The 22011-nt window shown below is 34.3% G+C and overlaps 1 protein-coding gene across 4 annotated transcripts in view; it reads right to left on the reverse strand.

The window, feature by feature from the left end:
- snu (ABC-type transporter snustorr) overlaps positions 1 to 22011 on the reverse strand; it is a 225669-nt gene that overhangs the window by 191141 nt on the left and 12517 nt on the right. For 2 of the 4 annotated variants that reach the window (XM_089646631.1, XM_089646630.1), the window contains exon 2: positions 9050 to 9352. In XM_089646631.1, the coding sequence (XP_089502757.1) occupies positions 9050 to 9144 (95 nt within the window). In that variant the 5' untranslated portion in view covers positions 9145 to 9352. The remainder of the gene's footprint in view (positions 1 to 9049; positions 9353 to 22011) is intronic. The other 2 variants (XM_089646634.1, XM_089646633.1) reach the window with 1 other exon arrangement.

Here is a 22011-nt window from a genome sequence, read left to right on the forward strand (position 1 = left end):
AGATTATCGACGTATCTACATGACGTAACTCCAGAGAGGAAGCGGAGGCTGTTGAACACATATTATTATTATTATTATTTAGCAAGATTGAATCGGTGTTACCACATAGGTATGCGGCAAGGAGAAAGGCGATGAGAAATGAATATGCGGCCAGGTATTAATCATAGTTCTCGTATCAACTCGTGAGATAAATGGATTCATTAAATTATGTACAATCAACTAACTCTCTAATTCGGAAGGATATTTACTTTAAAACCAACAGTATTACAACATTACTTGGGTTTGAGGTGAAAAAAGCTCAAGGGCGCTGTACAAACATGCACGGGAAAAATGAGTATGGCTTATTTATTAAAATTCTGTTAAAAACTATTTTCCATTTTCTAATAAAATATCAGTCAATTCATAAAACATCGGAACACGTGTTAATGCGACAGTAATAGAATTTTTATGAACACGTGTTCCGACATCCTCATAACATATTCGTGTTTTATTGATATTTTGTAAGGAAATCTATCAATTCTTTCGTTAAGCTCTGCAGTCCGTTTTTAACAGGAATTCGAATATTTTGAACAGATTTTTTCAGTATTTGTATCAGTCAGTTTTCTCAGTGTTTTCTAGGCTTTATACTTTCACTTTCCGACATGTGATCGAGTTGAAACTCGGCAGATCGACTCGTTGTCATTGGTGGTAATCACGTACACTTTCGCGGACGTATACACATTAAATGTTAATTAATTAAATTTTATCAGTCAAACGTTTTAAGACTTTGCTTTTCATGGGTTGATTTTTATAATAACTCTATAATAACTATTATAATTTTAACGTTTTTAGAAAAAATATTAACCACTTGAGCGATTTTTAGCATACTATGCCAAGTTCACAAAAAGTTTGAAGCGATCTCTGGCCATAATATGCCATATTTAAAGAACCTAAAATATGGGATAAATGATGAAATCTATTGGCTTTGAACCGCAGTATACAGTTTCATATATTTCCATATTAATATTTTGAGGAAAGATAATAATTAAATAATATTGTAAATGTATATACACGAGTATATTTTTAGTCCTCAGTACTAGGCGATCCTGTGCTTATGGGAACTAGGTTTTGGATAGAGGGTTTCCATGGCACAACTTCATGGCTTGGGTAAGGTTTTTTCAGTTAATTCCATGACGATGTTTATAAAATACCAGTCAGTATTTTTTTCCAGTAATTCTTGAAGACAAGATTTGATGTAAGTACTTAATGCAGTTCTTTTTTGTTTTAATTTAATATCGAACACTTTGTTATGTAACTTAGGCGTAATCCAAAACTTAATAATACTTAATAATACTCTTAATAATACTAATATTTTGCTGATTTATATAACGCTGTATTCTTGAAAAATCACCTGAAGTGCTCTGTAAAAATACAGGGTTTTCCAATAAGAGGTGTTATTTTGATATTCAATTGTAAAATATCAATGGTTTCGTTGCTTGTGTGGCACGTAGTGCCGTCTTGTTGAAAGTAAACGTTGTCCAGATCAATAACATCCAATTCCAGCCATAAAAAATCATTAATCATCTTTCGATAGCGCAATCCATTCACCGTAACTGTTGCTCCAGCCTCATTTTCGAAAAAGTAAGGTCCAATGACTCCGCCGGACCATAAACCGCACCAAACAGTCACACGTTGAGGATAAAGAGGCTTTTCAACAATAAATCTTGGGTTTTCCGAGCCCCAGATGCGAAAATTTTGCTTGTTGACGAAGCCACCGAGGTGGAAATGGGCCTCATCACTCAAGATTGATTCACTCAAGTGAATTTTAATAATTTCAATGCGTCGTTGAAGCGTGTATCGTTCCATTTTTATCAATGGCGTAGTTTTTAGTAGTATTTATATTGAATAATAAATATAACTGGCTTACGACTATGATTCAAAATAATTAGTAATTTAATGACATATATTTACAACTTTGGCTTAACGTTAGTGACTTACAACAATTCTTGCATTTTTTAAATACATGTTTTGAGTTTTGCCCGTGTTGTCAGTGATAAGTCAATAATAATTTAAAACATAGAAAACAACACTCTGTAGGTACAGGTACGAGTATAAACAGGTAACATAGAAGTAAGGTATTGCTGTGAGTTCGAATCAGTTTGGGGATTTTATTCGTATATATAATATTCTACATATAAATAAATAGTTTTTTTTTAAATTTTATTAGTGTCAGAAGAAGAAGTTCTATACAGGGTGCCAGGAGGTGATTCTACATGATGGTAGAATTCAAAAAGATAAATGAATATTTCGAAATTCTATTGTTTATTTTCTTAAATAACTATTAACTAGGCCAATATAGTTAATGTGTCTTTGGACCAGCCTCATTTAGCAGTGGGGCATTGTGTACACGCATATGTTGTGTCTCTGGCTAGAACGATTAGGGTTTTTACAGACATTGTAAAGACGAGTGTATATAAATTTAAGACATTGGACACAGTAGATCCGCCTTAGTTCCATAATGTCAGTTTCCCGAAGCAATTGATCGATATGTCTTGGTCTTTCTGGTGCATTATCTTAATGATGACATGGTTATTGTATGTTGCTTCCCAAGCGATTATTCCGTAGGAAATTGTTGAAAGTACAAATGCATCATAAACAAGCCTCATGGTTCTTCTGTTAACGATATTGCTCATGAGTTTGAATATGTAAATTAGGTGCCTCATTTTATTGACAGTTTTTTTAATGTGGTAATATAATTTATGTTTTTTATCCAGGGTGATACTGAGAGTACCTACCACTCTTCTTATCAAACGTTGAAAGGGATTAAATGGGAATTTCAAAGCTGGTGTTCGAAATTACGTTACTTGCTAAAAATAATTACGTAACGTACTAGAAACTTAAAACACAACTAAACTACATTAATAATACAAAATAACACTAACAGACCAGTTAGACAAGCGTACAAAGAAAACATAAAAAACTCCGACAGTAAATTCAAGCTTTGGATAAAGACACTTCCAATTCCATGATATAAAAGCTTTCAACAGTGTAAAACTTGAAATTAAAATTGAGGAAAATAAGAATAAATTCACACACAAAATTACAAAATGGATTAAAGAACAAAAAAGACAATATTACCAAAATGTCATAGCATAAAATAAAAATAAAACCTACACGTAACACACAAAACCAATATAAACACACATCACTCACAAACACAAAAGATTATATTTTAAAGGTATTATTTACTCTTTAAATGTATTATGGAGATTATATTTTCATATTATAAAATGATGACCTCAGCACGGGCAAGCCACCCAGTGAGGCCAACATTACTGGTAAACTTTGAAATATATAAAATATTGTACCAAATAAAATAAAATAAAAACATGGTTATCTTAAAATTCACGAAGAAAAACTATGTCATTTTCAGGACGCTAGAGCTAACCGTTCCGGGGATACCAGTGCTACACTACCACAACATCAAAAATTGTGTAATTAAAAATAAAAGCCTCGCGTGGTGTTTAATTAAAAAAACATAACAGCAGACGAAGGTTGATCAGTTTCTATATACAGAGCCTTAAACAATAAAAGGCTTCTCACGTCGAGATGAGGCAGTCACGCAAGGACACAGCTTTGTCTACGTTTCCTTACTGCCAAAAGCCTTGGCATAAACATTAATAAAACGATTATCTTTAAAAAATTAAATTCCTGGGTAACAATATTTGGAAAACTCCTAATTAATAAACATTTTCAAAAGTAAACAGGTACTTAATAAACTAAAATTATGTAATAGTATTGATGGAAAACAATCCTGACAAGTTCTCAAAAATATGATAAGTAGAATTTTCCAACTTGCAGAGACATCTACCGGAAAGCGTGCGTACTTTAAGTTAGCAGAGACTCGAACCATTTTTTGCCACTGATCTATATTTTAGTTATTGAATTTTCCTCACTGGTGTCGCTATGAGCGTAAATTTTGTTCGTTGTATTTATTATCATTTTTTTATCGTCACACATACATTATACGAATGTTTGTTTAAGTATTTTAACAATAAGGTTTCCATAAATAAAATAAAAGCATTTTTTAATATATTGGTGGTTATTTAATAATGTTTCTTAATACTATATTAGCTTGTCGTTTTGGTCACTTGCAAATATGTTTATTTTATCTGTTAAAAAACGTCTTAAAATTCCACGTCAAATGACATAATTTCGATATTCAAGACGATTTCGATATTATTTACAGGAAATATTATTTAATTTTTTTGTGCAAAATTATTATTTAACTGGAAAATATAATAGAACTCAAAACTATTTTCATATGTCTATTATATTATATTTAATATAACATACCTTTTTGATATTATCAAAACCTCACCGTCTTGCATCAAGGCAAAAATACTTGGTTGTGAATGTAACTGATATGTTTGTGAAATGTTAAATGTCTGTTTGTACTGCATCATACTGAATTGTTCTTCTTTATGTGTAACATATGTATGGTGTTCTTATACATATACATTCCACATATATACATATATGTGAAATGTATATGTATAGCATCAATATAAACTTCTTGCTTCAGATGTCTTATAGTGTTGGCTAACGGATGTATTATTTTAATGAAAAATGTTATTTTTAATTGTCAAGTCTCTGACAGCCCTGAATTGTTGAAGCTACTTTGCCATACCCGCGGGCCATAGTGGCCAAGTGGAGATAAATTTGATTGTAACAATAAACTCACTACTATTTGCGCTACTATAATATTTTGCTAGATTATATCTGTTGGCAAGTCACCTTTTCTGTATATTTTATCCTGTTTAAATGAAGTGTTTTCTATTATTGTAGCATTCTATGCCTTAAGAAAATTTCAGCTGTATCACATTCAATGTCGTTTTGTATACATATTGTTGTGTTCTTAAATGTAATACTAATATTCGCCTATGTACCACTGTGTACTTATAATCTCATGTATCACATTATTGTAAAAGCCTTTCACGGCGTTTAGTAAATAAATAAATAAATAAATTAATATTTAATATTTGGCTAATTTATATAGCGCTGTTTTCGTGAGAAATCACCTCAAAGGAGAGGAATTAATAAAATTCTCTGAATATGCTTAGCCAGGAGAAACTTTTATGATATTAACCCCTTTTTAAAAAATGTATAATTTTCCCCAGGGCTTATGTCATCTTTGGGGATTCTGTGTGATAGGTCTATTAGGGAAAAGTAGGAAAGGAAGTTCTGGGAAGGAAAAATGTATGAAGGGTGGGTAGGAATCTAGGGATCAGTGTGTCCAGGAGTGACGGACGAATGATATATCCCTTCTGCTGCGGCGCAAGGTGATGGGTCAAGAAGAACCAACTGGAGAGGTCAAAGGGTCTTCTCAAACCAACCTCTCCTGATCCGGCACGCCACGCAGCTGATGGGCAGGCGCATCCTGAACACACCTAACCCGATAAACCCGGACACCCCTGCTCAATCATCAAACGTAACGAAACACTTAGAGTGACCTATGGCAGAGGTGTTGGCTCTTCAATAAATGGTTCCCGATTATCTGGTAAGAAGGGTTCCGATGGTTCGGTGGGCATTATCTGGCATTCCAAGGGCTAATGAATTTAATACAAAATCTTCAATTTTTAGTATGCTTTATTAAGTCTTAACATCCAACACCTTCACATAATAATAAGAAGCAATGTGCAAAGAAGATAAAGTACAGGCCAAGTGGTCAATGGTCAAAATGTCGCAGTAATGCAAGGTGAAGGTGTTTAAATACGCATTACTCGAACATACACAATTTGACCTTGTCACCACAACTTTAAATACATATTCCAGTTATGTGTTCCTAATGCGTCATATTGTTTTTTTTTGTGGAGATTTGCAGGTGTCCACATACCAATTATGAACCCACAGAATGATATGATTTTTCTTGCAATACATAGTTTGATAGATTGTCCATACCTCCGGGAATGCAACAAGTTTGTACCAAAAAACTACTACCAAGAGAGGAATCACGATCGGCTATGCATACCACACGGCGGGATAGAGAATGACACGAATTCGCTGCTGTTGATGATATCTTCAAAATAAACCACGAAGGTTTCAAGAGACAAGCAAATAAATGTGTTTTTTTTTAATGTATTTGTGAACTTAGGTATCTCATCTTTTATATTGAAATAATTCATTAGGCTGGAAATAATGCCACGCGTACCGTCACTCGACCGACGACGTATTGCCAACGAGCTGGACAAGTGACTAACGTACGCTTCCGACATACGCGAGATGTGCCCAGGAGATTGGTGAAGTCATCAAATCGGCGATGGATGGCTTCATACAATCGACTACTAAAGAAACTGGTGTGGGCTCAAAGCCGTGGTTCAGTCGACAATGCTCCGAAGCAGTTCGACGAAAAAACGCGGCTTACCGAGCCTACAACACATCTCGAACGCCCGAAAGCAGATCAGCATACAACAAATCGGCAAAGGAATGCAAGAGAATCATCAATAGGTCAAAATTCGAACACGACCTGCAGATCAGCAAAAAGCTGGCTGCCTGCCCGCATGGCAGCAGAGCATTCTGGTCGCTTGCGGGCTCAATAGGTCAAAATTTTTGCAAACCCAGTTTGCCACCTCTTACCAGACCTGACGGCTCACTAGCAAACACCGCCACCGAAAAGGCAAACCTTTTAGGGAAAATGTTTGCGGAAAACTCGACCCTCGACGACGGGGGTGCTGTTCCGCCGTCGGTTCCTCACTGCGGCTTCTATATGAAAAAGCTGAGGATCCGGCATCGGGATGTACTCCACGTCATACGAGGGCTCGATGTTAACAAAGCTAGTGGACCTGATGGAATACCTGCCCTGGTATTGCAGAGGTGTGCTGCGGAAATAGTTCCAGTTTTGACAAAGCTCTTCAAAATGTCCCTGAAGTGTGGCACTGTGCCCTCTGGTTGGAAAAAAGCGGTAATTCACCCTATTCCCAAGAAAGGTGACCGCTCCAACCCGGCCAACTACCGCCCCATAGCGATCACATCAGTTCTGTCCAAAGTGATGGAACGTGTGATCAACGACAAACTGCTCACATACCTCGAGAAGAACAAAATTATCAACGACCGTCAATACGGATTCCGGCGGAACCGCTCGTGCGGTGATCTTCTCGCGTATGTGACGCATGTTTGGGGGCGGTGCCTGGAACGTCACGGTGAGACCCAAACGGTCGCACTAGACATATCCAAGGCCTTTGACCGGGTCTGGCACCGAGGACTTGTCAACAAATTGCATTCTTACGGACTTCCCGCATCCCTGTGTACGTGGATTGCTGACTTTTTAAGGGATAGGTCGATTCAGGCGGTTGCTGACGGTTTCACCTCTTCCTCGCACTCCATAAATGCTGGCGTCCCACAGGGATCGGTTCTGTCTCCGACTTTGTTTTTGTTGCACATCAATGACCTTTTGACATGTGCACCGATTCATTGTTACGCGGATGACAGTACAGTTCATGATAGCTTTTTGTTTGACAAGCCCCCAAAGGGCACACAAACTCCAACGGCTCGGAGGGCTTTGAAGCAGAGAATGGACGGTTATCTCGAGAGTATTTCCTCCTGGGGTAAAAATAATCTCGTCGAATTTAATGTTTCAAAGACCCAATCCTGTCTGATTACGTCTAAAAGGGATCCAAATGATAATATAGTCTCCTTCAACGGAAGCAATCTTCCGAACAGGCCTTCCATTGATATGCTTGGTGTAACTATAAGTGACCAGCTCAGGTACGGGGGCTCCATCGAAGCTAGAGTAAAGTTGGCCTCTCAGAAGCTGGGCGTACTGTACAGGGCCCGCAGATACTTTAATAGTACACAACTGCTCACCCTGTACAAATCGCAAGTGCGCCCTACTGTCGAATTTGGCAGCCATCTCTGGTCTGGAGCCCCAAAATACCTGAAAAAAACCCTTGACTCTGTGCAGAAACGGGCGGTCCGTTTGATAGATTCCCCAATCTTAACAAACGGACTGCAATCTTTAGAGCACAGGCGTCAGGTAGGTATGCTGTCCTTGTTCTATCGGTATTACAATGGAAGATGCTCTGAGGAACTAGCGTCATTGATCCCTTCGGCACCGGTGCGTAGTCGGGATACACGCCAAACGCGCGCCCAACATTTGTACACAGTTGACACTTGTCACATGAGAACGGGTCGCTTCTATGATTCGTTCTTAAGTTCAACAGCTCGGCTGTGGAACGAACTGCCGGCCTCTGTGTTTCCTCCCTCCTACAACATGGGACTCTTCAAGACCCATGTTCACTCCTTCCTCTCCACAAAAAGACCCTCCACACAGCATCCCCAAAGATGACATAGGCCCTGAGGGAAATTATTTTCTTCAGGGCCTCCTGTGTGGAGTAAATATAAAAAAAAAAAAAAAAAATATTTCCAGCCTTATTGTATTTTTTTCTCTTCATGTGCAAAGACTTAAACAAAAAGGCGACTCAGGTCCTCTTGAAATTTGATGCAGTATTCTATCGACAACAACAAAGTTTTTTTACCATATGCGCACGCTAGGTAATTAGAGTGTAAAAAACATTAGTGAATAATATATATTAAATATTATGCATTAAATAATAATGGCCCTAAATGAGTACCTTGACGTACTCCAGAGGGCACGGAGAAGAATCTGGACTTAGTTCCCTCAACTGATATACTGATATGTTCTACTGCATGAAGTGAGCCACCGAAATAAGTCGCAATGTATGCCCAATTGATGTAAAGTTTTAAATGGGATAGAATGGTTTTCCTCATCGAATGCCTTAGAGTAATCAGTATAGATTACAACTACATAAGATAATGTTAGTAATCGAAAAAAGTAAGTATTAGATTGATAAAACAGAATGCAACTAGGTAGCAATATTTGAATTGGTAGTATGTATCTCTTTTGTACATTTCTTTACTTTATAAATGATTATATTAGAATTTTTTAAATGAGATCGTTAACAATGAGGTTTATAAGCTTCATTAAGTTAATCCTAATGAGTTCAGGAGCTGCTGTTTAAAATATTAAAAAATAATTAATAAATGTACTTACTCTATGCTGCTTGACCAACTGAACATTCGACGATATTTTTCCCTTTTCTCGTCCTCGTTCTCCGGCGATATTTCCACATCCTTCATTTTCATCATTTCTAAACTTGCACTTTTCTTAATTTACTGAATTCTTAGAAAACACTTCGAATTATTTTTTTACACTTTTGTCAAAATATCACAAGGCACTTATAATAAAAGTTTTGGGTTCGTTTTATCACAGTTTTTCAGTTATTATTCTTTTAGAAAACTATTGCAATTCCGTTTTAAAATAATCTGTGGTAACAATTTGAATGTTTTGATACTGCTAAGAAATTGATATTTGCATTTAATTTTTTTTATATCTTTGATATACCAGGGGAAATAATTAAAAAAAGCAATTTGAGGAGCAATGGCCTTTTCACACAAAAAATAAATTTGAATTTTAGAAAAAAATACTTGATCAAACTGAATAATATTTTTTTTCAATCAAAAAGTTTAGCAAAAATCTTGTGCTACTTTATTTATTTGTGTTTCAAATTATAAAATATAAACAATTAAAGAAATCGACTTATGCGATTTTAGAAGCAACTTTGACAATTATTTGTGAGGTGATGATAATTACATTAAAAAAATAATCTTACCTACCTACTGTGTACATATAATGCAATTTATAAAATACAATAAATATTTATTATTAAACAGCATTTTGATGGGCTAAAAATTAAATGACAACCGACGATTTACGTTTAAATGTTAATTTGAAGTATAATAATTTAAATGATTGTTTTTATTTTATTTTATTTTTACTTAGAAAGTTTGGCAAGATTTTTTTAAATAATTACCATTAACATGTTAAATGTCTCTAAAATCATTAAAATTGGATTCTTTATAGGGTTATATTTTACTGTAGGGTAAATTATAGTGAGTTTACATCTCCCGAAAATAATAACAACATTACTTTTACCCACATTTATGTGAGATTGGTATCACTGTGAACCTGCGCGCGATACCTCGCGCGGCAAATATTTCATTCTCTCTCCAGTGGTCTAGCCGCCGGTTTAGTTAATATTTTATCCGTTTTTTTTTCATAAAATTATTGTAACGTGAGTTTTGTTAACAACCACAGAATCATTCAGCCAACAATCCATTTAAATTGGCGATAGACACAATCCTCCAAATACCATTTAAAACACAAACAATTATAATAGCGTATATTCCTACTAGATATTTGCTATACCGTTTGGTCAAGTTTTTCAGCCTCAAATCCAAATTTTAATTACGTTAAGAAGAAGTTCCTGTTAAGAAGTCCAGCTTCGATTTTAAAACAAATTTGTTTCTGAACACTTTACACGATTATATTTTTAACGATAAATTCATGACTATAAAAAATATAATAAGCAGTAATTGTCGATTGAAGTACTTGTACATATTGAATTATTTGGCGTGTTGGGAATAAGCCGACGTAGCTCAATGGTCCAGAGCACCTGACCGGACATCAGAAGGTGCGGGTTCAATTTCCATCGGCGGCATTTATTTTTACTCGGAGATATTTACAATTTGTACGAATATTTCAGGAGAATTATTGTTTTAATAATTTGTTATACTTTACACAATTCCGTATATTAAAACCTTGCGCAGCTTGTGCGCGTTTATTAGCACTCTCATTTTAGCATCACCTATCGCACTTCCAAACAAAAAAAAAGCTAAAATATACTCGTTATAATGTAAGCAAAATAACGAACTTTTTTAGACACTTATAGATCAGAAATCGACATTAGCACTACCGACTGCACAGATAATATGACAATAATTCGGAATACGGCTGTTGTACTGTTAGAGGTTATCATTATATCTAATTTTTACAAAAAAATAAGATAATAAAACACTAATTATTATTAGTACTAGAATGTAGCACTTAAATTCTGTTGTTTAATATGTAGGTCATATTGAAGTTGAGCATTGTGTATGATAAATTCTTAAAGTGGTCACTCACAAGATGAAAGATATGACATTTCAATGAAGGTCTAACTATAGTTTGCCAATGTTTTTCAAAAATACCGACAGCGATATCTGATGGATCATATTTGCAACGACCAAGTTATGGTCACCACAAAATCTCAGATATGATACTGGTGCATCTAAAAGGTTAATAAACAAAAAGCGCTTTATATCCCCGTAGGTATGACACTTGGATAACAGCCGGACGTATCGTGTTCGATATTCACATAGCCGGTGTTTACTTACTCCCGTTTAAACGCAAATTATGGCCACTTGAAAAGATCTTACAGTTTTTAAAATACTATATCAACACATCGTTAGACTGCATTGGGAACTATTCACAGATTTTGAAAAATATATAAAATTTAAATGAATGTACTCATGTTTTAGTAGTATCTATCTTAGGTAGCTTAAAAAAATCAAAAATAATTCAGAAAACAGTAATGAGACACATTTTGAAGTATAATAAATATAAATCAATGTAGAAAATACGCGAGGAATCTTATCTAATATATATATTTTAGAAATAAACTCGTGTTTCCCTACCAGCCTAATTTTCTTTACAAAAGCCACTGCCATCGACCAGTGGTTATGGTGGTAGATAGCCCTTTTTTTTATAGTTAATACCTCACAAGAGTCCCAACTGCTCCCGTCTGGAGCCAGTGAGACTATGGCATCCCCAATTGGGGGATGTTGTGAGGCTGAAGGTAAGTGGAGAAGGGAAAGAGGAAGGTGGGGAAGTACCTGGCTATTCAGATCTAGTCACTAAACACGGCTAAAGCCAATTGGAGCAACGTTTCAATTCTGAATGGTGGTCTTACACCAGGGCGATACTGGTAGTATCTTCCACTCTGGAACGTGCCGCAAATATACTATATATTATTTTAATTATTTTTTTAATTAATTAATTGTGAAATAACACAAATCAATCAAATAAAATTTATTTGCGCACGCCGGGTTCGAACCCGCGACCTTCGGAATGGCAGTCCAATGCGTTACCACTGGACTATGCCGGCCGTCAGCTTGTCAACCGTCGCTTGGTGTCACATCGAAAGTAAGAGAGTTTGGAGGTTGTGGCTGAGCGTGGATGGGATTGCGTGACGAAAATGTGCTTTGTTATGGAAGGCCGCGAATGCTTCAGATTATTTCAGAAAGGGCCCGCCGACTTTTCGACGGTTCCAGAAAGTTCATGAAGGGTCTCGAATGCTCGAATCCTGGAAGGAAAAAGTTCAAGAAGGTTCTATAAGCGTCCAAACTGAGTGGAGGAGTATGTCGATGAGTCTAGAAGGTTCCGGAAAGCTCTAGAATGCTCTTGAAAGTTCTGGAAGGAGCCACAGCAACGCGTGGCGGGGTACAGCTAGTTAGATATAATGAGAGTTAAGCAAAGAATTTTCTATAAAGTTTTAATTTTTATCTACAGAAAGAAAACATTAGATTATATACCATAAACACATAATTGTTTACTGTAATAAAGGCATCATAATATACAGCTTAGTTCCCAGTGAAATACAAAACGTACAAACTGTACAAATTGCGTAAACATTTGTAAATAAAAAGTATTAGAAATAAGCAAAGCGTAAATGAAAACGTCAAAATTATGTTTATTTTTGAAAACTTGAAATTGATATATCTTAAGTTTAATAAATAAATAAAACTAGTACATTATTTTCAGGATTAAATCACAAAAATCTTTCATTCAATTAATAGGATAACGATGTATTCTGTCTTTGCGCTTGTCTTATAATGAGTACAAAAATGTAAATCTTTGCCTTGTATTTCCTACTTAATGGAATTCCAGACAAAATCTACGATAATTCAGTTTCTTGTTTAATTTTGTCATTATGTCGAGATTAGTAGTTTCAAGGTAGAGCACACCTGGTAAACCGGTTTCCTTGTGTTGCTCTCATCTTGGAATAAAAATACTAAATATTTGAGAAGATTTCACGATCAATGGAATTCAAGATTTTATTTGAGATTTTCATTATATTATGGCGTGATGGCCAATGTAGAATATTCATCGAGTTTTAAAGGGATTCCGGAAACAGTTTATTAAAAAAACACGTTTTGCTGAAATCTGTTTGTTTATAAAGACTTCATAAATAAATATTTTCCAGTAGATTCGTAAACTCAATTATTATTAACCGAATTCGATGGATTCAATTTCGAATACCGTATTTTCAAAATGTTTTTCTATAATCAAACGACAAATCAAAAAACACGGAAAAAACAATTTGGCGTCTGATTTTACTTTTGCACACATCAACTGTATTTCATAGTCTCATAACTCGTGATGCAAATTACATTGTGAGTTTAAAATAGTTGCGTTAAGAAATAAATTTTATGTATTATTATATGTTTTTACTGCTTTAAGTGGACACAAAATCAGCATACAAAACCGACGATCGTGAGTAAAATCCTTTAATAATTTGTTTCATTACAAGTCACATTTTAACCTTTTTGTAAAATATATACGTTCAGACTAGGAACACAAAACAAAATGCAAACATTATTCAGCAATACATACTCAACCAACTATCAAACACACTCACTAACCAATAGGATGCATAATCTGGGTAACAAGTTTGGGCGTACTATTGATATATTTACTGACTCCATTTATAAAATCAAGCGTAATCTATAACAGCACTTCGTTGAATCCTACAAATTATAGTAGCGTTGGTAATGTAGTTTTAAAGATTTGTCGTATATTTGACGGATATAATATATAATGGAGTTATGCCTGTTCGTTCGATCATCTCCAGAAAAGTTCCCACAAAAAAACTCAACGCCACAAGGATCACAGAAAACTTATTGATCCCAAAAGCAGACAAAACTATATTTCAAAAAGGACCACACTACATGGCCATTAAAGTATATAAGAACCTTCCACGTAGCATCAAACAAATAACCGACATACTTAAATTTAAATCATCACTAAAAACATTTCTTTTAAACAAATGTCACTGCACCACAACATAAATTAAATACCTCTGTTTTTTATTTTTTATTTAGGTACATACATTTGTTAACATGTAATTGTTGGGTTATGTAATATAATGTGTGTTTGTTGGGTTAGCTGGAAGAAATAGGATGTAACCTATAAGCTATACCCTTTGTACTCTGTATTTTTTTGCAATAAATATTTTTTTGAATTTTGAAGATGTTCTAGTATCTATATTTTTTACGCTACTGTAACATGTTCACTAATACAGTTTCATATTCAGTTTATCAGATTAATGTTATTTGAAGCTTTTTAAAATTTATTATGTATAATTTTCCTTAGCTAACTAGGATCATTCTTTTCGTAAAATCCATGTAAAAGTCCGGCTGGGTAAAACCAAATAAAATATTCATTATTATTTCTCTGTAATAACGTTATTCCGATTGTTCTTTTGTTATAACGATTAAAATATAACAGCATCTTGTGCGTTCTCCGTTGTTAAAATGAATAGAATATTTTGATATTAAAAAACGATACTACACTTTCACGTGTCTTATAAAATTCATACCTGCTGAGTAATTTTTTTTACTAATATGTGACACGTGTAATAAGTGTATGTATATACGCATGTCATATATTTTCTTAAGGCGATGCACAACGTCGTGTAATATTTTAAATTGAGCCGCTATCAATAACAACCCTTACGTAGATGGCGATAAGGTTTAAATTCCCGCTTAACACCATCCGCCTGTTTTGATTTATATAAGAAAAAAACATGGCCAAAAAGTGCCTTTTATTTTATTTTGTGGATGTTCAGGCATAAATATTTTTTTTTTTCGATCGATTTATAAATAACTTCATTTGCCACACTATACAATAAAATTATAACCGAAAATGGGTTCGTAAGTAGGAGATTTTGAACTTAAAAGCAGTTTTCATAGGCCTTATACATTATTTTTTCTTGGCTTATAAAAGACTTATCTAAAAAATACTCGATTATTTCAAAGGCCAGGATGTATTCGATTCGCAGTATTTAATTAAAGCATCTGAAACATTTCTAGGCGACCAAATTTTCAAACCAAAAACACATGATTTCGCATTACTGCGTAGTGCATCGCCTTAAACTTTTTCATGTACTGTCACAAGTGATGTGTTCGTTTGCCTTCTTGAAGTATTCCTCATTAGTTATTTATACGTTTCCTCCTATTTTTTGCCCCATGTCATCTTTTGGGATGCTATGTGAAGGGTCTAACTATGCTTTTACTGGTCTTGCATTATATTGGAATCTTTCGACTATTTTTTTTTAATACATCTCTTTGAATTTCACCATTGTTTTCAGGAATGAAGAATGAAAGGAAATCTTGGAGGCGGAAATTAACCTACTTCCCGACATCTGAATGAGCTGAAACTCAGCAGATAGACTCGTTGTAGATGATAATGCACTTTTAGTGGCAATCACGTACCTACTCACACACGGACATTACATAATATATGTCTGTCCTACCCGATCGGCATTTGGCGAGGTTTTTAGCGCAGTTGACTCCAGTGCCTGGAAAGGAAGGTACAATCCTGTCTCAAAACAAAACAAAAAGAAATTTAAAAAATAATTTAACATTGTTTATTACAAGTGGTTTTTTTACTCCCCATTCCATCTAATATGGATTCATATTGATTGTACGGAAATTGCGTGTTGTTAAAATGTAAAATCTGTTTTTAATATCTTCTGACAATAATTTTCTACCGCAAAAATCATTTTGGATATGCACCGCAGACAGTAGGAATTTCAAATGAAAAGGTTTAAACGAACGCATTATTAAATCTTCACATGTGTTGATACCATGTCTATGACCGCTGTTTGAGTTATGCAACTCATCGTGACTTGTGAATGAACTTTTGTTACAACTTGTTATCAGTTGGTATTTAGTGCTTTTTGGTAGGTGATGCTAATTGATTCATAAATGTACACTAAGATGGACCGAACAATTTTGCAAAAGGGTTGAAATGTATGTTTGTAACTATCACGAATGTGTGTAATATATTTTATAATGCAACCGATTTTGAAATAAAAAATAATTATTCGCCTGAAATATCAATACAGATTGAAAATATCTCCCGAGTGAAAATAAATGCCGTGATACCTTCTGATGTCCGGTCAGGTGCTCTGAACCACTGAACTATGTCGGCTTATTTCCAACACGCCAAATAATTCAATATGTACTAGTACCTCTATCAACAATTACTGCTTATTATATATTTTTTCACCTGAAAACAACCAACCTTATTTTTGTATGAAAGGCTTTGTTAGTGCTGAATTTCCCACTAGATGGCGTCGAGACATATTATATCTACATTTGTTGGTGAAATATTTTATTGATAAAGTAATGTTTATAAGACAAGGTTTAATGCATAGTATAAAGGATGTGATGAAAGGCTTTAAATCACAGTGAAAAAAAAAACAGATAAACCATAGCTGCAAAAAAATATACAAATTATTTATGAAAACGGACATGCTAACGACATCTGGCGGAGAAAGAATTGATTCAGTTTGCTTGCAGTAGGCGCCTGTAATAGTTGGACTTAAATCGAGGTTCCGGGATGAAAGCAGAGAGGTCGTAAAATCGTCTAAGACGAGAAAGGAACCCCCTTTCTAGGCTTAAAAATAAATATTGAAGGTTGTCGACCAATTGGATCTGGTCGAGAACGATAAAAATTTTGAATAACCAATCAGTGAACTGAGAGGAGTGCATCAGCTACAGACAAAGGAATGAGCTTTGGATCGGGCAATAAAATAGATAATTAACGGCATTTCGATTCCCACAGAAATTAGAGGTGAACGCACTGTAGAATAAACATCGACGTTCAAGGGAACGGATCCTGGGAATGTTTACAATGACTGAGACATTTATAAGATATCGAACCGTTGAAATCGAGGGCTTTGGAAGTTTTACAAGTTGTAAAGCACACACACAAAAATGCAATGAAAAAATTATAAACGTGATAGTGTAAGAGAGGGCGGAGAAACTAAGGGAAATTACTGGCAGAATTTTCAACTGTAGTACAATTATTTATGATAGAAGGAGGGTGTCATGTTCGATAAAAATCGTATTAAAGAGAGGTGAGAGTTTTGGAAACAATGGAAATTAATCGTTATCAATTTAAGATGAAACGGACATATTGGTAAATCAATTTTGAATGAAAATCTCGCAAAAAAAATAGACATTTTAGAAAAGTGCGGCGACCGAATGGAAGGATAATACAGAGATTTTTGAGCTGCTACAAAGGTCCTAGGGACATGAAAATTGAGTATCAGAAGAAGACAGTAAAACTAAACATATAGCGATAGATTAGATTCAGGAAAAGTAGACATTTTACATAATTATTAGGTTAGATAGATATTAGAGCTACACAAGACGGCTGAAGAAGTGACATGAGATAAAAGGTTGACAGTCTCATGTGTATTTTGGGAGATAAACAATCGAAATCCGAACATGATTTTTATTTACGTTAAGGTAATAAACGATTAGAAAAACGATTAACTTTAACGTGGAGCAGATGAGGTATTTAGATTAGGCAAAAGAGATTAAAATTAATAGGTTTGAAATTAAATAAAATTTACGACCATAGTACATAAATTCAAGACGTAAACAGGTGTCCAGACATATAATTTATGTGAAATCTTGTATGACAAAGATAGAGGTTGGGGCGGAGATTGGGTCAGGCAATAAAAATGACAGATATCCCAGAGTCTAATTAGGTATATCTCCCATAGAAGTGTGGAAAATTATATATTAATTAATAATAGATGAAGTATGAAATATTCCTGGAGACCACACACATCGGGAAAAGTGGAGAAAAGATAAAAGAAAGGGTAAAGAACGGAGATAAAGAATAATCCAAGTGGAGAAAAGTGATACAATTCAAATTTATCCGTGAAATAAATAAATACGACTTGGAAAATAATTAGTTATAAAGTTATGAGAAATAACAAAAGAATAAAGAAGAAAATTGTGCAGGAAAACGTCGCGAATAAAAGAAAATCCAAAAAATAAGGAAAACTCAAATCTGCGACATAAAGAGGGAAGGTACGGGTGAAAATGGAAAAGCTCGTATAGGTGACAATAAAATTAAGTAGAATTTAGACAAATCGAAATTCAAAAATGCGTAGTAAAGATCTCAGCATGGATTTAAACAATTTTCGCACGAGATGCATAAAATTGAGATCTATATATATGTTATTGAGGATGGACCTATCGCGAATTGGGAAAAAAAAGGAACGCAAAATCATGAGATTTTAACTACATTTTGTATGGACGGAGGACAAAGGAAGCTTGGGCGACTAACGCGGACTTACCCGATTCGGACCCTATCGATTTAGAGTTGTGAGATAAAAATTAACCACCGCCCAGAGCCGGAAAGCAGAAGATCTTATGGAAGCACAATCGATATTAATGGCAGGGATGTTCGGATTTGCGAGTTGGTAAAAGATAGAATCGATCATCAGAGGAAATTCAGATACGTCTTTTGGAATCTGAGAAGGGTATAAAATGGCGGTGCAGACCAGTTTTCAGGGAGTCAGTCGAGAGTTTTGAAAACGGAATTTACGTCGCAGTACTACGTCTATTGGTAAAATTCTAGTGAAATAATCTAAGTGTTAAATTTTGAACAAGTCTAAGTATTAAATTTTGAACAAGTCCCTGGACTTAGGAAGTTTTGTGAAAAGTTAGAAATTTTAAATTCAGTTTAAATTCCTTTGAAAATCCCATCAGTGAAGTTTTGTTGAGTCAGTTTAATTTGGTTAAACAGTGAAAAATAAATATAATTTAAACTCAGTGCTTAAAAAGTGTTTAGTGAAGTGCAAAAAAGTGATTACTGAATTAAAAATTAAATCAAAATTTAAAAAATAATTATTCCATTCAAGTGAAATTAAAATTCGATTGAGAGTTTTGTCGTTCATCTAGAGTGGATGTGCTCGTGAATTGAAATTTAAAAATAGATTATAATTTAACATCAATTTGGTTAAAAAATAATAATAATAGTCATAAATATTTACGTCTTAGTTTAAAATAAACACAATCCAGACAGTTCGAAAAGAAATAACAACAAATGCTCAAACCTTTGTTCTAAAAGTAACAGTTCGGAAAAGAAATTAATTTATTAAGAATCGAGATGATTAAAAGTCTGCGCAATTCGGAAAAAATTTTCTTATAAAAATAAATATAAAAGAAATTTAGAATCAATAAATTGATCGATTAAAACCCATCGTGCGCATAGCGACCGTGTTAAAAGTGTTTGTCGTTCTAATCGGAATTTTAAACATCAAGCCATTATTTCGAAAAAGAATTTGAGATAGCTATCACTCAAAGCCTAAACTAGAAAGGTGTTATTAAATCAACGGGTTTTCTGGATTAGGATTTCGTTCGGAAGAAAAATCAATTATCAGCAAATTTATATGATTCAAGCAAGAATAAAATATTAAATAGGAATAAATAGTCGAAAAGATTTATTTTGAAATTAGTTGGAAAATTCAGTTAATTAGGTAGGATTTTCTTCGGCAAGATTTGTTGTGTGGCACCCAACCGGAAAAATCTTGTAGAGGGTGAGTTTTCCTTTTATAAATGATTTTCAGGCCCAAGGAGTGAGGAGGCACAGCTGATCAATGGTATATCATTTAAATTATTAAAACAACAAAACAAAGAATTACACATTAAAATATGTATATTGTGTATTTGTGTATATATATATAAATATAAAATAATATATTGTATATAAAGAATACATATATGAGTAATGTAATTATATATATGTATTTTATTTATTAATCGAAGCATCGAAATGGTAGCGATTTTTAATACCTACCCGAGGACATATCTATATTATTGAAAAAGAAAATATGTATTTATTAATATTCCAGACTATGTAGAATCATATATTTTATATTTATTTATTAACATATGTACTCTTATTTAAAATATTTTGACAATCGAGATATGTGTACTTAAATATATATTTATATTTATTCTTCATTTAACCTAGTAAAATTACTAAATTCGGAAAATGAAAAATAGTTTAACTTCAATAAAGGAATTAAAAATATTTAAATTAACTATGCACAATAAACGGTAACATAACTGAATCACAAGGAGAGCGCGAGATATTTTTAAAATAAACAATCTCACATCTGGGTTAGTGGGTCAGATGAGATGTTTACATTGTTCAATTTGTTGATAAAACAAGGGATCACTGGAGAATTGGGTCAACCGCATAGTTTGGAAACGACCTTGGCCATAATTAGTTAGTCACATAGGATTTTATTAATTACCCGAAACAGCTGGAAGATGCGTGCTCTCAAATACCTATCAATCACAAACGACAATTGAAAAATCACGGGTTAGCCAGATTTATATCGAAAAATTACATAAAACATTTGAATACCATTGATTAGATAATCGCATAGATTTTTATTAGTTACCTGAAACAGCTGGAAGCTGCGTGCTTACAAATACTTATCATTCACAATCGACAATTGAAAAATCACGAGTTAGTAAGATTTATATCGAATAATTATACAAAACATTTGAATGTTATTGATTGGGTGCTCATACAAAACCCCATCAGTTGCCTGAGACATTTGAGAGTCGAGTACTCTCTAATTTGGCAAACAACTACTTGAAACAATTGGAAAATCACGGGATAGGATGAACAAAATTAATGTTGAAACCTGGAGGTAAAATTTAAAACAAATACAGTTCATCAAACAGGAGGCAGTGGTCGCTCCTACAACAAGACCATTAACCAAACCAAATAGAGATGACGATTCTCTTAAATAAAAACGTCAAAACCAAACAAAAAGCCTGGAGTTCGATAGCTCTCCAAAACAAACTATCAATAAGACCTTATTCTACTAGTATTTATTAGTATAACCTTATTCTTACGTATATATTCGGTTACCAAGACTAGAGTTTCGCAGAACTCTTCGTGCGAGATCCGAGCTTGGAATGCGAGGTAGATAGCCTCGTATTGCGAGTTATAAACCTTTCCCAAACTGTATGTATACATATATTTATTCGTATGTACTGTTTACTGGAGGATGCGGACCTGCATACAGCTTGCATTTTAGGTCTTCTGGACCACTCTCGCATCTTCTCTTAAACGTGGAATGGGGATTCACGACCCGTAAGTCCACACCAACCGTGAGTATATGATTGTATATAGGACGAAACCGGTTCGCCCTAAGTAAATTGTAGTCCAAGGAGGGGTCGGAATTTGGGGGTATCGGGACTCGAGGGGAAACTTGAAGGCAGTGCATGATGACGTGGAAGGCTTTTTGGGACGCGATAACTTAGGTATCAATCAAAGAGCCGTGTCAAAGGATTGTGCGAATTTCTCGTTGACTCACGATCATCTCGTTTACTTGCAGGAGGATTTGGAGCCAAATTATGCCAGCAAATGGGCTATTCCGAGTTCGTCAAATATGCAATTAACTAATTACATTAACCTACTAAATCAATCTTTACATGTACCTTATAGCAGCAGAATCATAAAGGAGTGGCGCCAAACAGACACAAGAGTTTACCAAAATCAAATTTACTAACAATTAACCATTTGAGTTATATTTAATCACCTGTTCAAATAAACATGTATAATATCTTTTATCAGCGTTTAACTACGACTTTGTTAGGGTGCAGGGAATTAGAATAATTACAATAGGAAAGTTAGCTCATTCAGAGAATTCATTTAAGTCTAGGTTTGCAATGGAAAGACCAATTAAATTGTGAAACTCAACGCCTCGATCAGAACCAAGGGGGTTACCACAAAAATGAAGGTAATTAAAATCCTATATCATAAATCAAAAAATTACACAACGTTTGATGGAATTTAATTACAATATAAATACGGAAATATTTGCGTTCAAGTTCGTAAATAACGTATTAATTAGTTAAGTACATATGTCTATAAAGATATATAGTACAAGAGAGCTTTAAGTAGCTTTCTGTAGATATCAAAGAAAAGGGTCCAATTTTCATGGAGGCTTATGTGTTGTAGGG

The sequence above is a fragment of the Hesperophylax consimilis genome, chromosome 25 (assembly GCF_061612785.1).
Source record: "Hesperophylax consimilis isolate HC1 chromosome 25, BYU_Hcon_1.0, whole genome shotgun sequence".
Taxonomy (NCBI): domain Eukaryota; kingdom Metazoa; phylum Arthropoda; class Insecta; order Trichoptera; family Limnephilidae; genus Hesperophylax; species Hesperophylax consimilis.